The sequence below is a fragment of the Mya arenaria genome, chromosome 16 (genome assembly GCF_026914265.1).
Source record: "Mya arenaria isolate MELC-2E11 chromosome 16, ASM2691426v1".
Classification (NCBI taxonomy): Eukaryota; Metazoa; Mollusca; class Bivalvia; order Myida; family Myidae; genus Mya; species Mya arenaria.
The window spans coordinates 42784370-42802013 of NC_069137.1; the positions used below are offsets into that span (position 1 = coordinate 42784370).

General features: G+C 34.3%; 1 protein-coding gene across 1 annotated transcript; it reads right to left on the reverse strand.

Moving 5' to 3' along the window:
- Window positions 1-833: 833 nt before the first annotated feature.
- On the reverse strand, window positions 834-3176 carry LOC128221670 (neurogenic locus notch homolog protein 2-like). The gene is made up of 5 exons (XM_052930271.1): window positions 3158-3176; window positions 2963-3016; window positions 2443-2568; window positions 1396-1475; window positions 834-929 (listed from the first exon to the last, which is right to left on the reverse strand). Exons 1-5 carry the CDS (start codon window positions 3174-3176, stop codon window positions 834-836), a joined length of 375 nt encoding a protein of 124 aa, XP_052786231.1.
- Between the last annotated feature and the right edge of the window lie 14468 nt (window positions 3177-17644).

Below are 17644 nucleotides of genomic sequence, written 5' to 3' on the forward strand. Positions count from 1 at the left end.
GCCTTTCACAATATGCATATGTTTGAGAGTTGAATTGTCACCATAAAGACTCGAGACATAGTTATTAGATTAATGTCAAACATTCTGGTACCTTACTTGATCCATTGTTGGGGTACAAGGCAAATGTTCTTAGGGACACATTCTGATAAAATTTGGTTCTCGTGATTTAACGCCGAGAAAATAAAAATTAAAAACAATCTAATTAAATTTGATATTGGTCAGGTGACACCATTAAAATAAATCCAAATTAAAGCTGTAACAGTTTGAATTTGATAATTTGTCGTCATATTAAATAACAAAATGTGTTAAGTTTTCTTTGTAATTTTGAGGCCAGGAAAAAAGAATCCAAACTCCGATCAAGGTTGATTTCGGTAGTTGGACACCATAAAACTCCAAAAACAATCAGATGAAATTTGAATTTGATGGTTTAACACCATAAAATTTAATACGGAAAATCTGATAAGGTTCGATTTTGGTAATTTAACTTGATGAAAATAAATTCCAATTCATCTTAACGTCATGAGAATTAATTTTAAAAATCTGATCGTGTGATTTATTTGATTTGACGCCATACAACTAAATACAAACAAATATGTTTAAGTTTGATTTTGGAAATTTGAAGCCATTAAAGGGAATAAAATAAAAATATGACAATGTTTGATTTGGGTAATTTGACGCCATGAAAATAAATATCAAAATCTAAGCAAGTTTGATTATGGTGATTTGTATCCAAAACAATAATTTCATCTTTATTTATACTCACACAAGTAATGCAATTCTGACAATGTCTATGAAAGATACAATAGAAAACCGGAGAACTACTGTATACTGCATCAAAGAAATATATAAGAGCAACTCACTGCACTAGGTTGACACCCCATTCGATATAAAACGCCATTGGCTGTAGTTGTTGCTTCCATAAAGCATGACTGAAAACATAAGGTGCATTGGTGTTTATCTGTGGATTTAAAAGTACGAATAAAGATAAATGGGTGTTTAACGAAAACGTTTGGAACCACTTAATTTTATTGACATGTAATACATTAATTGTATTGATAAGTATTCCATTTGTTTGTTTCAATCAGTAATCTATTTCAAGAATATGAGTTATTGCTTTTTTACAACATTCAAGATTAATTATTTCATTCAACATTTTAATGTTTGTTTTTCAGCCAGCAAGCTTCTCACCAAGGCGGCTCGGCCTGGATTTTTGCCCGGCCTGGGGTTTTTGCCCGGCCTGGACCCATATACTTTGCATTTCGTTTACCTTTCCCGATGTATGTTAAATAGCTTCATGGCTCATATAAACATTTTACATATTCCTTTATATGCTTAATGGCTCACTGACTCATATGTTTTACATTTACTTTCCTGTCACCTAAACTTTTCAGTTACCTGTCTCGATGTACACTTCTGAGTCTGGTTGCATGCTGATGGCGTCCGTATATTTTGGCAATTGTAACACTCGAGGGCATCTAAGAGTTTAAAGGAAAATAATATAAGTGTAAGAAAAGCAGTTAAAAGCAAGGCTTGATCATCAAAACAATGAAATTGCGAGAAAATCTTCCAAATGTTTTTATTCTACCAGTGTAGTGAAGGTTTTGTTTTCAAAATATCATATTACATATGTTGGTGTCGATGAGACAGAAATGTTCTACCAAACAAGGTCAGGGTGCAACACCCTTTTATGACTCATTGCTTAATTTCTATGCTAACAATATTATACATGACCTTTCAGTGACATTACTCGCTGACTTTCTGACTTGGGATATGCAACTTAATAGTAATAGAGGAGGAATACTGTGAGGTGGTCAACAAGTCAATCACATTTATTTTCAGAATTTTCAGTTACTATAAAGCTTGTCTGCCGGTTATAGGAAGCGCTGATTATAGTTGCATGGTAGACTGCATAGGCTATAAAGCTGGTCCCTCGGAGGGAGGTATATCAGACAAAAGCTGCATGATATGTGAATTCTTGACTACAAGACACATACTTTTTAAACTCAAACAGCTAGTGTTCACTTAAAATCTCTCTCAGGTGCCAAACAAGTTTTTAACATGTAAACTAATTATATTGCTTGTTTTAAATGTTTGAATAATTGAGAAAAGTTTTAAAGCTGATATATAAACTAATTTGCACCATTATCAATCAAATATATCCACAGTTAAAATACACTCTCTCTGTTGTGGATGCTCAAAGTGTTTTGTATGACAATGTTTGTACCTCAGACGAAGTCTCTTAACAAGTAATCGTTGATACACCCAAAACCCGATCTATTTAATTTAAACACAGGCGCTGAGTTGACAACGGACGGAGAGACAACGGACGACAAACAGTGAACAATGGTTTAAAAACAAATTCATATATGACATAAGTATTCATACACATGTTATCACAATGTTTCATAATGTCAATCCGTGTAATGTAACAAACATACTTACAAATGGGGGTGTCGCAGTTTTGACCAGTAAAGTCCCCATCACACACGCATGTATAGTTGTCGGAAGCACTGGTGAAACATGACCCGTGAACACAAGGGTTCGGACTACAGGCGTTCGTGGTGGCTACTTAAACACAAATGTTTTAGCTATTAAAATAACATAAGCAAAAGAGAGTTGTACGCATGAGCATTATAATCATATAATTTTTAAGACTGTATTGAATATTCTGTATCATCCGTTCTTTATTGACTTAATGTTTGTTATTTATAATTACACCTAGGAATGTATAGTAACAATGACTCTTCAGCTAATTTCCAAAATGCAATTGTTCACAGATTTGCAAAATCTTGTATATGAGAAATAAAAAGTGGCTCAGTATAATATAAGCAATTACGTGTAAGTACATCATGAAGCGTTGTAGATGCAGCAGCGCACACAATTTAAGTAATTTCATTGTCTACTTTCCAAGTTAAATACACTTATATTAAGCACATACATTCATTCAGTCTTTTTCACTTACATCGAACTTCCAAATCACTTGCAAACACCACGACAACATTCACGATCAAAGCCCCTGGAAATCACACATGCAAACATGGGAAAATAAAATATTACATCGTATTACTGAATGACTATATAATTTTGTAATAACGGAATAAACGTTTAAAGATACGTCCATGTACTTGAATTAAGTGTAATAAACATAAATACTTGCCAATAGAAACCCACGCCATCGCTAGATTTCACTCATTAACTTTACATGTATATATCACTTCCTTTGGCAAATTACTATATTAAGAACAGTATGATTTAAGATTATATCTGTGTTCTTCTAAATTGACCTATCTTAAGTGATAAGAAGATTGTGTACGATTCTTTCTTTTAGAAAGCATATCTAATATCGAATAAACTTGCTTGCTGGCAGGGTTGTAGCTAGTAAAATGTACTTTTTGCATAATTTGCAAACAAAACAACTAGTAAAGAAATTAAGGACAAAGAGAGTTGTGAAGTTTGTATTGGGGCGACAACTTTCAGAAGATCATACCAAGTGCACCAAGTTTGTCAAATAATAATATTATTATGTGATGCCACAACGTTTAGTTTTTTTCTTTTTCGCAACGTTTAGTTAATGAGTTAAATACACACTGTTTTGAAATGATACAATATTGTTACTTCTTGAGATCTACATCTACAACATAATCTGCACTGTATGTTTCATATGAATTCATTTCTATTATATCAATAATCGCCCCTTCATCTCCCAATCCCTAAATCTGCAAAATAGTATCTTAAAGTAGTACGTATCATATATAGGGGACATAATCATAGGACGCTTTTCTGGTGCCCTGTATCACGCCGAGTTCGGTGTGTTAACACGTAACAGTCGCGACAGACCTCTCTCTCTCTCTCTCTCTCTCTCTCTCTCTCTCTCTCTCTCTCTCTCTCTCTATATATATATATATATATAGAACAAATTAAGATGAGGTTATTTACAGCGTTAAACACAACACGCCGTTTGGGTTTTAAAGCGGATCATCAATAGAAGTGCTATATATCTGGAGTTAATAGCTTTTATATGTCTTTCTCTTTTGAAATTTTAATGATATTACCAATTCAGTATGAGTAGATTAATGCTTTAATTATTTATCTATCTTTACGCCTGAATTATTTTACTGGTATTCAGGTTATTTCTAAAACAGAAGATGTATATCCCTTACTGATGTATGAAATATGCAATGGTGTTTTTTTTTTTTTAAATGACAGGTTGTTAAAATTGCAAAATGTAAAGCATGTACATGCATTTGAGTTCTTTTATTATTCAATAAATATTACAGTCATTGATTATATGTCATTTTAATGTGAAACAAGGGTGCATTATATTGATTTTTCCCGAATTTTTCCGAGACCTGATTGCGTCTGAATTTCAAAAATGCTTCTTACCAATGTTAAGTTTAGAATCTGCCAGCGGCTGTTTTGTGTTTTGGGGAATGGATCTTAAATCACTTAGATTAAATTAAATTTGAGAACATTGTTTCCAACATTCAATACATACGTGAGGTAAATCAAGTCAATTTAAGATAAAGGGTTCTATTGTTAAGAAAGGCTTTCGATCTCTTATACAATATTGACAATGTAAAATATTGTACATTACCAGTTCCGAATTTTATCAACAAATATATGATTATTTATTTGTTTGTTTCATAATACCGTGCACATAACATTCAATATTTTACATTTTATCTTAAAAAACACATAAAAATGCATAGAATTGCAGACATTTCTAAATGCATGTTAATCATTATACCACCAATGGATAAACGTTTGCTTCTCTTTCATATTTGAGACATTTAAATTATACATGCCTAATATATTCTATACATAGAATATATTAACAAATATTTTCAAATATTCCCAATATCGACCAGATTCAAAAATAATTTATTGTTAGTGGTTGATGAGCGCTCTATTAGAACTTAACTGTCTTGAAATACATTGCCCTGACAGGGAATGTGGTCGAGCTGCGCTCTGTTAGAACTTAGCTGTCGTGAAATACATTGCCCTGCCAGGGATAGTGGTCGGGGGGCGGTCTAACCTGACAGGGAAAGTGGTCGAGGAGCGCTCTGTTAAAACTTAACTATCGTCAAAAACATTGCCCTGACAGGGTTAAGTGGTCGAGGAGCGCTCTGTTAGATCTTTACTGTCGTGAAATACATCGCCCTGACCGGGAAAGTGATCGAGGAGCGCTCTGTTAGAACTTAACTATCGTGAAATACATCGCCCTGACAGGGAAAGTGGTCGAGGAGCGCTCTGTCAGAACTTAACTATCGTGAAATACATTGCACTGACAGGGAATGTGGTCGAGGAGCGCTCTGTTAGAACTTAACTATCGTGAAATACATTGCCCTGACAGGGAATGTGGTCGATGAGCGCTCTGTTAGAACTTATCTATCGTGAAATACATTGCCCTGACAGGGAAAGTGGTCGAGGATCGCTATGTTAGAACTTAGCTGTCGTGAAATACATCGCCATGACAGGGAAAGTGGTCGAGGAGCGCTCTGTTAGAACTTAACAACCATGAAATTAATTGCCCTGACAGGGGAAGTGGTCGAGGAGCGATCTGTTAGAACTTAACTATCGTGAAATACATCGCCTTGCCAGGGAAAGTGGTCGAGGAGCGCTCTGTTAGAAACTAACTATTGTGAAATACATTGCCCTGACAGGGAAAGTGGTCGAGGAGCGCTCTGTTAGAACTTAACTATCGTGAAATACATTGCCCTGCCAGGGAAAGTGGTCGAAGAACGCTCTGTTAGAACTTAACTATCGTGAAATACATTGCCCTGAAAGGGAAAGTGGTCGAGGAGTGCTCTGTTAGAACTTAACTGTCGTAAAAAACCATTGCCCTGCCAGGGATAGTGGTCGAGGAGCGTTCTGTTAGAACCTAACTTTCGAGAAATACATTGCCCTGCCAGGGTATGTGGTCGAGGAGCGAACTGTTAGAACTTAATTGAAAGATATGGTTTTAACAGGGATAGTGGTTGAGGGGAGGTCGGTAAGAAGTTAACTGTCGTGAAATACATTGCCCAGCCAAGGAAAGTAGTCGATAAGCCCGCTGTTAGAACTTAACTTAAAATGAATGTTTTATTTCGTTAAATTAAAAGTTATCAAAATGTTATGAAAAGTTGTTGGTTCAAAATACGTCTCAATTATTTACAGTAATCATGTATACTAATTACTAGTATTGAACAGAATAAACGATATGTGAAATAAATTTTATATTTTATATAAAGTTACCTTCCAGAAGGCCTTACTTTATTGCAGTGGAGAATATTCTATCTGGAGACGACCAATGATAGTAAACGGTGCCTCAATACTGTGTCTGTTCAATATTATTCTAAACTTGGTAAGGCCATGATAAACTGGCCCAAATTTCTCGAAACTTCTTAAGTCCCTTATAACAGGATTCAGGTAATCTCACTATTTATGCTTTTCTATACTATGCATAACATTTACTTCTGCGAGAGTTTTTATACGTTATAAAGTAAACATTTGTATGATAATCAAAATTAACTATTATTAATTTATCAAAATCGATTTTAAGTATGTATTTTGAAATAAGCGACTTAAGCCTGTTAAGCTTCAGAAATTTCAAAAAATAGGGGCCAGGTGTTTAACATGAGGTTCCAATTCGAACCGCGTCGTTTGCACACATTTGTAGCCGTTGCCTCTTCAGTGCTAAAATGTAATTGTTTTTACATATCCATCTTGTGTGTCTGTGCAGGCTGAACATCATCTCTAAATCAATTGCTCTGCTGGTATTGCATATATGTGTTGTTGTATTTAGCTACTACGAAGTAAAGCAAATAATATTTTTTACTGGATTCCTACGTAAAACTGACAGTTTTATAATGTTAAAACTGCGCCAGTCACAAGTCTTGAGCTTTCGCACCGTAGATAAAGTTATCTGGCGATGATAAGGCATCATATTTGGTGCTTATCTAGTGTGTTTGCGTATACGACTGACCCCAGTGCTAGTTTAAGCCATGGTAGACTAGGGTTAGCGCTTCAGGTTCCCATTAACAAACAATCTAACAGACTGAACCAAAACACATTTCAAGAGAATAAAAGATCACGCCAGTATAATTTGAAGGATGCTCTTTTTATTATGCAGACTGACCTATTTGAACATAACAAAACACCTATTTCAAATTGAGATAAGTTATTTGGTGTTATATTGAAGGCGTAAAATAAACTGTTGCATTAGTTGTGTTTAGCCAATACACTGCAGGTAGCAGAAATTAATTTAAAAATGCAAAATCACAGTTAGAATAGTGCTTATTTATGAAAAAAATATTATCCCATTGAGAGTTCAATAATAAATTTGATTATTTACCTCATTATATTTGTAAAAGAGTTCCAGAAACGCTTATATAATTGTAACCCATCTGTGAGAGTGTCCCTCTTTTATTAGTAAATAATCTAATCTAGTTTTAAAAATAGGTCAACTCCATCATAACAATTAGATACAGTGACTTTCTTTATATTTAAATAGTTATATTTAACAGGCTTGATTAGGACATGGTCTCTTGCCAAAGGAAATGTAAATAAGCTCATTTTTTTTAAGTAATTCAATTGATTTCAATTTTATGTAATGTTATCTGATATTATTAAATTTTATAAAATATAGTATAAAATATAATAATATTATGTAGTAGTATACTACGATTTACTTGCGATATTGACTCGTTGATGTAGTCCAAAACATGTTGTCTATATATAAATGATTTTCTTCAAGCAGTCTTTTTACTTTGGGCGGTTTGCCTTAATGTGGTCGCAGATTTCGGGCCATGCGAGGACCTAGATGTGGTCGGCTGCCGGAACAACCCGCAAATCTGTCAAGATCCCCTTCTCGCAGAGGTCACCTGTCCTGTTTCTTGCAATAAATGCCGTGAGTTGTGTAGACCTTCCCCAAACCAATATCTTGTTCGAACGTATAAAGAGCAAAACTTTGCTGCTATGATTATCTTCTTTACAGCAGACAATACGATCAAAACAATCACGTACAAAACCATTTCATTATAGAATGAAAAACGTATAATATATTCATATGAGAACGTTTTATTTCAGCAACCGTACAGCAAACGACGACAACTGCTTCAACAGGTAATTGCAATTCAAAATCTTAGAAAGGATGGTGATCAATATATGTTTTGAGCGCAAGCTGCCAAATTAATCTATAGTCTAGATATTGCTTCAAGTGAACAATTCTTCAGGCTGTGATTCACATCATTACAAAATATATACTAGAACGCATTGTGCGCACTAGTGTCTTTTACGTTATGATTGAGTTCTAATGTTAGCATTATTTCCTTTTAGTCGATCGCTCCTGGGGTCAATGGGGCGAGTGGTCTCAATGTTCACACACATGTGACAATGGCACACAGTCACGTGGTAGATCATGTGACATACCGTCAAGGGGTGGGCCCAACTGTACAGGACCAAGTATTCAGACACGAGGATGTTTTGATTTGAACTGCCAAAGTATGTTTTCAGTTACATAGTTTGTATGATGTACCCTTGATAACTTATGTTGTCTATGCAAGCAATAATCTAAAATAAAACAGTAAACTTGAACATGAAATGTATGCTATATATAGCATCTGTAAATACAGACAGGCCTTATACTTATTCACGACTCAATAAAAATCACAAAAAAGATAACGCGATTATGTTGGTTAGAAGCGTTCGAAATATTACCGTCGTATCAAATTTAACTGTGAAAATCAAACACTCTTTAAACTTTACAGCCGCAGATTGTTCAGATTTGTTGAAGAGTGGCCGTTCTTGGCCGTCTGGGGTTTACACTATGGTAACCTGGCAGACGCACACACAAGTGGACGTATTCTGTGATATGGAAACCGATGGTGGTGGATGGACTGTAAGAATAACTATTCTGTATCTATACAAGTGTTCATATTGTTAAGTATTTTTAGCCAAAGTTACCGACCATGATGATGTTACGGCCGTTGATTTAGACCACATTTTAGGTAATGACTGTGCGGTGATTAAGCTTTGTTTCATTTGATGAAAATGTTTTTGTTATTTACAGGTGTTTCAACACAGATTCAATGGTAGTGTAGACTTTTATAGGAACTTTAGCAGCTACGAGAATGGATTTGGATCGCTCCATGGAGAGTTTTGGCTAGGTAAATACATTGTGAATACCTAATAGTCTTTGATTTCTGCTGCTTGTAAACGGCTATACATTGATTTTTACGTGATTGATTAACGTGTTTTAAGTTTGATTTATTCAATCTAGCTTTATTAAATGTTTTGCTTTGTTGCTTGTCCGTGTTAAAATTTAAATCGGACCTAAAGGGACCAGTATATTGAAAATATATGTTCAATTCCAAACAAAAAATAAAAAGCTAGTATCATATAGTATATAGTTATGTTAACATTGGGTCAACTATGCCGATTTATATTGAAAATATATAATGATGTAAAAATGTAACTACATACATGCCACTACGGTTTAGAATTAGGGTGCCAGTCACCTTGATTCAAAAGTTAATTTCAGTTTAACTTGGAAAAACCTATTACATCTATAAAAATGTGATTGTTGAAATGTACAATAGGGATGAATTGTATCAACAGAACACAATAAGTCATGCAATTTTTGTAATATGTTTTTTGCGATCTACAAGCAGAAAATAACCCTGAGGCTATTTCTATGTATACTTTCATCATAATTGAACAAAACAATCATCATGAAAATTTCAGTTCGAATAATGACAGGACCACGATGTTGAAATGCAACGGTTTGAACTCCCCAATGACATGCATTCTTTGAGCTGGCATTCAGATCAGCTTATACTTTCCTACTACCTAATATAACTAGTCTATTTAGACGTATTTTATTTTGTTCTTATTCCATCTTACAATTGTACATTGCTATAAACATATAAGGTTTGCGGCTACTGAACGAACTGACATCAAGGCGAAACAACACGTTACGTATCGACCTACAAGCTCATAATGGAACGAGGGCGTATGACGTGTACGAGGGATTTAGCTTAGGACCAGGTTCAGACTATAGGCTACATCTGGGCAACAGGATCGACTCGCTACACTGTATGATGTTCTTAAACTTTCCTATATAGTGTAGTTTTATCGGAAGGGAATTTGTAATCCATCGGCTGTAGGATTGTTTTCCATGTTGACAAAATTGCATTAGCCCTGCAGGGCTTGTGTGCCAAACATCTTTGAATGTTCGCGAATGTTCTTAAAAAGATCAAACAGTTTTTGAGAATCTTTTTTTCATTCAATTTTCAAATAAGATCGGACTGTTGAAAAGGAACCTTAATCACTATTGACATCTTTGAAAACAATTTGGTTACTTAGCTTCTTCATGTAATCAAATGAACGATGTACATCCATATTGGCCCTATTGTTGCAATTGAGAGCTAGTCCTAACCTTCGACAACATACTAAACATTTGCTTATAATTGAATTGGTCGTGATAGAGATTAACCATTGTAGATCGACGAACCTTATAAGGACGTTTCAGTATGGTAAGTATCAAGGTATATCGACGATCCTTGAAATGACGTTTCAGTATGGTAAGTATCATGGTAGATCGATGAATCTTGAAAGGACGTTTCAGTATGGTAAGTATCATGGTTGATCGATCAATCCTGAAAGGACGTTTCAGTATGGTAATTATCATGGTTGATCGATGAATCTTGAAAGGACGTTTCAGTAGGGTAAGTATCATGGTAGATCGATGAATCTTGAAAGGACGTTTCAGTATGGTAAGTATCATGGTTGATCGATGAATCCTGAAAGGACGTTTCAGTATGGTAAGTATCATGGTAGATCGATGAATCTTGAAAGGACGTTTCAGTATGGTAAGTATCATGGTAGATCGATGAATCTTGAAAGGACGTTTCAGTATGGTAAGTATCATGGTAGATCGATGAATCTTGAAAGGACGTTTCAGTATGGTAAGTATCATGGTAGATCGATGAATCTTGAAAGGACGTTTCAGTATGGTAAGTATCATGGTAGATCGATGAATCCTTAAAGGACGTTTCAGTATGGTAAGTATCATGGTTGATCGATGAATCTTGAAAGGACGTTTCAGTATGTTAAGTGTCTTGGTAGATCGACGAATCTTGAAAAGACGTTTCAGTATGGTAATTATCATGGTAGATCGATGAATCTTGAAAGGACGTTTCAGTATAGTAAGTATCATGGTAGATCGACGAATCTTGAGAGGACGTTTCAGTATGGTATTTATCAAAACATGTATCGTCATATCAATATTTTATTGTTGTAGTGAGCCCTCAGTACAAATTACCATTAAACCACGACGGCTTAGCATTCACGACCTTTGATCACGACAGAGATCCGGCGTCTGGATACAACTGTGCTGTCCACGAACATGGCGCTTGGTGGTATAAGCAATGCGGAGTGGCTAACTTGAATGGACGCTACCTTGTACCTGGAACCTATGACCATTCTGGGATGAAGTATAATTCGTTTGCGTTTTATATAAGCCTAAAAGAATCTAAGATGATGTTTAAATAAGATTAAAATATTATCGAAACTGGAAAACATTTTTTTTTATATTTATAAACAGTAAAACTGCGATCGTTCGATAAAGCGGTCGTTAGGAAAATGGCGATCGGTTGAAGTCGAGGCTTATTTCCGATCGTTATTCCTTCTTTTTTCATATAAGTATCGGTAAGACGATTTCGAACTTTGAAAATACATTGTAAGACATAACGAACTAGAATTGAGACTTCGTCGTTCGAAACATCGGATCTCTCAAGGTTTTAAATCGGGCCCCACCACCCTTGAAGCGATCGCAGTACGACTGTTTATTATTTGCAATTAAGTTAAAAAATACGGTTATCGTTGACGTTTTCGGTTGAAAAAAAAACAACTGCATGGCAACGAAAGGAGCTGACAGCTTAGTACGTAATAGCATGTTTTTTTCGACACAACAGCAAACATTTTATCGCGTCTGCTATTGTATTGCATGTTGTTGCTATTTCACATGGTGTTTACCAATTTATAGAACAGTTGCACCCTCAACTGTTAATAAAAGCATACATATCTCCAATAGTATACAATAAAATGCATTTATTCCCCTGATAGTTTCAATGTTTTAATATGAAACATGTACTTAGCCTCATTTTGTACCATGAAGTATGCCAAACTTTCTTGTAAAAGGCAATAAACTCGCGTAAGCCATTTGACTATAGTGTTAATCTTTGAAAAAATAGATCTTAAGCAATCTGAAACAAAGTGAGATTACTTCTACGAAACGCAAGTAGATTGGAAATATTTTGTAAAAACCTTTAACAATGTGCGAAATCTCAAAAATGTATTGGAATGATGATGGGTACTAGAGTTTCATGGTACGAAATGTCCAAGTTCAACGTTTGTTTCATTCCGAATGGATGCAAAATAAGTCTAACAAATATACTCAATAACGTCCACAATATATCTGGGTTATAGAGTTCCATGGTACAAAATATCCAAGTTCCACATCTGTTTAATTCCGAGTAGATACAAAAATGTCTAACAAATATACACATTAACGTCCACAATATATCTGGGTACTAGAGTTTCATGGTACGAAATGTTCAAGTTCAACGTCTGTTTCATTCCGAGTAGATGCAAACATGTCTAACAAATATACATAAATGACATCGAGTAAAACAAAAGAATTTTCCGGTTACTCAACACATTTAAAAAAAAAAAACGTTCGTAAACAAAGTATATATCGTGTTATATATATGTGTAGTTCTGTGTGTTTCGACAAAAGTCAAAGAATGTCATAATCTAGGTTTGGTGTCGTCGTTAAGGTTGGCGTCGATTTGAAAAAAATATTTATTATTTGCCAAAACTCCTTAACAGTCATCTAAATTAAACTTGGTAAACCCATGATGCAAAAAAAAAAAATGTTAATTAAGGCTGATAACTCTTGCTTAAATAATTTTTAAGTTTTCTATTTTGACTTCAAAACAAACGAGCGTTCGTATTCACTCGGCATCGCTTTATTTTGTCGATGCTGGAAGCCTAAAACCTAAAAAAAACGTTCAAATTATTCAAATGAAATCTGGTACAATCGTTAAAAGACACAATACACACATGTTTAGCAAGACCAACTCGATGCGTGACAGTGACCCAACATATTAGTTATAATGTTTTTCTTTATTATTTATGAAACTCATAAAGTTGTAACCACACATGTGGTCGTCATATAGGTCGTTCTTTGAGTCATAAAGCTAAGAGTATTTTCTTCAACCTGTCATAATGTTTCTTATTCAAAGGCTGGTATTAAGTTCTGGTGCTTTAATTAGTAAGGCTTTGTTAAATAATTATTATTCGACGTTATCTTTGCCAAATTAAATTAAATTAATGAAATGTAATGAGTATAAAATAGAACTGACATAGTATAAATATGACAGCACATATCAAAACGCAACACAAAGCTTATTGAACACTATTGTAATATACATGCACTGTGTTATAGTTTTACCATGATGAGACTCTTCATCGTTATCAAACTATTTTCAACTTATGTCGGATTAAAATTATGTACATCTCATCCAAGTAGTTTACATTTCAGTAGTTCAAAACTGTAGGGATAACGAGCTTTCAAGGATGTATCAACACACTCGAAAATGAAATTATACTGATATGAAGAAATGTTATGATTTAATGTTTTAAATTGACCCTGTTGCCATCATGTTGTGTATAGGTTTTACTAAGTCCAATGCTACTTTCGTCTTCAATGTCATTCGCCGTATTTCCTAAGGGTTCTTATAGGTTGATACTTGTCATGCTGTTTCGACGTGTTGTCATTTCATTCAGGAGCCATGAGCCGTAAAGACATTTTACAAGTAAACACTTATGTTCCTGAAGTAAAGATATAAACCATTGTATTTATCGTCATTAGACTTACTATCTATTCTTTGTGCCTCTTCAAAGGTCGTGAATCAGATGTGTGCAAGTTGAGTTGATGTTGATACAAATTAAATTAGACAAATCCTACAGCAAAAACGGACTACGTCAGTGAAATAATAAGGCAACATACCTTAGAAGTAAAATACGCATGGGTATGCTGGGTGTACCAGTCGTAATAAACACCACACAAACACTCTTTCAAGCACGAAAACAACGCATAACACTTAAATTGAACAATGTGAAAACCTCTGATAATTTGAGAAAGTTTTCTGTGTATTTCTTATGCATGTACCCAGCCAAAACTCTCACGAGTGATTCCAATCCATCCTCATAGCTGCTTACATTTCTGTAAAGTCCACGCAGCAACTCATGAAATTGCGATTAAAGCTGCCACTTGCCTTAACATTTAATAGAAAAAAAAACAATTGGCAATCAGAATGTTTAGGGACTGTTTAAGTTGTGGTAGAAGATACACCATTTCACCATGACAAATGTCTTCACTCAACAAAATAAATATATAGAAATAGTACACACCCTTGATTGAATAAGGTATGGGTGTATAAAGCACGAGTTAAACACTAAGTTAATGTTTTATAAAGAACTACATTGCCACATTTTGTGTTTTGCTCTTATCAGATGTAAAATGGTTGTAATAATTCTGGTTAAACAAAACATATCCTTTAGATTTCGAATGTTATGTTCTGCTGGACGCGAATTATATTAATTCCGGTGACATATATAATTTGAACAAGTATTGTTAACGTTTTAATTACTTGGGGAACATATGTTGTTGTTGGAAACATGTGATGTGTTAATGGTTGTATCATATCTACATTATAAACACATTTGTTCATATTCCATATTCCATTTTACTAACGTAAAGTATAACAAGTTTAATTGCGCGATAATGACAGCAACATGTAAATTCTGGCGTTGTTCAAATTAGTTCAGAATGTAATTGGATGTCTTATAAGTGATTTATTCAAGTGATACGTATATTCAATATATTATTTGTATTGTCGACAAAAATCCGCTCGAGTCCGAATACAACCTTCAGTTTCCAAATGCAGTTATAATTACCATATGATATTTTGTAGATTTAACCATGCTAATTATTTCCTAACAACTACAATAAGGTCGGGAGTTAACCTTCGCATCGGGCAGTCGGGCAGACACTATTTCTAATGTAGAATAAAGTAATCATATTCAGTAATAAAACAATCAAGTTTACCATTTTAATGTAGAATTAAGTAATCATATTCAGTAATAAAACAATCAAGATGGACGTTTTTTTCTGTATCTTCTGCTGATTAATAGTTATTTTTAATCATCTGAATACCTGTAAACATGGATAAAAGTACACTTGTATCAAAACAATTAAGCAAACACTTACTTATGCTTCGAGTCCACAAATAATCCATACACAACTTCCCCGGCAGCACTCATAGCCGGTCGATTGTGGTTGTTCGATAAAGCGACCGACAGTTCTAACCGCAGTACCATGTGTTGTGCACAAGTGTAAAATAACTAAGGTGACAGATCTGAGAACGCTGTTCAAGCGTGATATGCGGGATATAAGTAACGGGGTTAGTATGTGACCTGATATGGGATATACGGGGCAAACGAAACCATATCGGGTGAGAGCGAATATCTCCGTATATATATCACGTCGACGAATTGTTTACATGTTTGAATGTTTCATTTTTTTTCATTGAAATATTCATCGGATTCGAACAATAGACGCCATTTTGTACGATATAATTTTGGTAACCCGATATGGAAAATCATAGGGTCTCCACGGGACCAGTCGTAGACCAATGGTGTTGGGTCATTTATGTATGAGGCGTGATATAAAGAATCAAATTGACTATACATTTCATCAAATATGAGTGTATCAGGATTGAATTTAAGTGGTTCATTTTGATTACTAAATAATACTTCCCTATCTGAATTAACACAAAACTATGATATATCTGAATTTGACCCATTAAAACAAATATTCCTGTTTAGAAATCTGTTGCAACTGGGGTTGACTATATTAGTCTTGTTTCTATAAAATTAAAAGAGTATCGTTATTATATATGTATTGTATATAATTAGTTTCAGTTTCATAATGAGCTGTAATCTAAAACAAATCTCGTATTTATCTGGCCATTGCTCAAATCTTTATTCAATTGATAATTCAATGCATTTCTTTATTTATGTATAAACCACTAGGTCTATTTCAGATTAGGTATGAACTCGATATGTGATGTAATAGTGATGTAATGTACATGATAACTTGCATATTTATGTCATTATCATCTGCATGTCACTGAATACCAACCATCGAACGCATTTCAAATTGTTGATAATGATTAACCTATCCATCCATTGTAAATGAGGTTATCATATTCGTCCTGCAAATAGATCTATACATAAATATTTATTTATACAGACTTGATTAAGGATCTTATCTAGTGATGTCGCTCGAGGTTGAAGTAAAGATAATGTCGATATGGTGAAATGGTCATTCAAATGCGATAAAGATATTGACATCCCTATGATGTAAACGTCACGGGTTCGAATCCTGTAAAGAGATAACTTTTATTACTTTTATTTGCTTAAAACATTACATTAAATACACATCCATGTAACAAACACTCATATTGTTTAATCTAATGTTATGTTAATTGTTTTGTATTTTTTTGTGACATTTGATTGTATTTCCTGAAATGTATGGTAAATTATATAAACACACCTATAACGATCATACTATTAGAGTCACAAAGCCGTATGGGATAAATTTCCTACGAACGTTTAATACAATGTCCTGTTTTTTTATGTTAAAATTGTACCATCACTTTAAAAAAATGCTGTGATTCAATCACAAACCCAAACAAAAGCGCTTTAAAGCCTAACACGGGTCATCACTGTCTAACGAGCATGGCAAACGATGACATGGGATACACATGCAGACATCTAAGACTGACTATTATTCAAAACGATTGCAGGAGGTTTACTAGAAAACAAGGATGTGCTTTCATTTTTCGTTTTTTTAGAGTAAGCTTTGTTCGACATTAACAAAAACTACCTGTATCTTTCGGCAAACATTTACAGAGGGTTTGCCACATCGAGAACTTGGAAAAGAAAACACGCGCTGCTTTTTTCAGACGCGACTCAAACTTTAATTATCAATACATGAAAGACCTGCATTTAAAATTCAGACGTATGTAACCTTCAGAAAACACATTGATAGCCGACAAAAGAGGACAATTGTCGCAGCCGACATTGTTTAAACCTTGCAGATGTGTCAGTTGATTTAAATACAGTATGTATTTTGTTTTTTAATGTATGAAAAATGTTGACATTGTGCAGTTAAACTGTTTGTGATTAAAGCTAGTCAGGACCACGAAGCTTTAGTTTCAATTTCACTTGAAGTCCAAAATCTTAAAAGGGGCTTTCCGTACCAAAATGTACAGGTTGAATGCTTTGGGGCAGACGCGCTGCAGAAATTACTTGCAAAAAACAAGTTTACTCGTTAAAAAACAATAAGAAAGCATATGGCCTAGTTTAAATGTTACACCCACACTTCTAACGTTATTAAATGCTCGCGAACCTTTTTTTGTACAGATCGCAACCTATTACAGCTAATGTGTAGTTTTTATACAGCAATAATAGTTGATAATATCTTAAGGTCAATGACATTGCAGTATTGTTAAAAAAGTTTAAAGTCTTATCC

What these genes read in the sequence shown, in the direction of transcription:
- LOC128221670 (XM_052930271.1), bottom strand. An exon ending in AAACTGCGACACCCCCATTT is followed by an intron (nt 1,476 to 2,442) that starts GTAAGTATGTTT and finishes TTAAACTCTTAG; the next exon opens with ATGCCCTCGAGTGTTACAAT. An exon ending in AGAAGTGTACATCGAGACAG is followed by an intron (nt 930 to 1,395) that starts GTAACTGAAAAG and finishes TTATGTTTTCAG; the next exon opens with TCATGCTTTATGGAAGCAAC.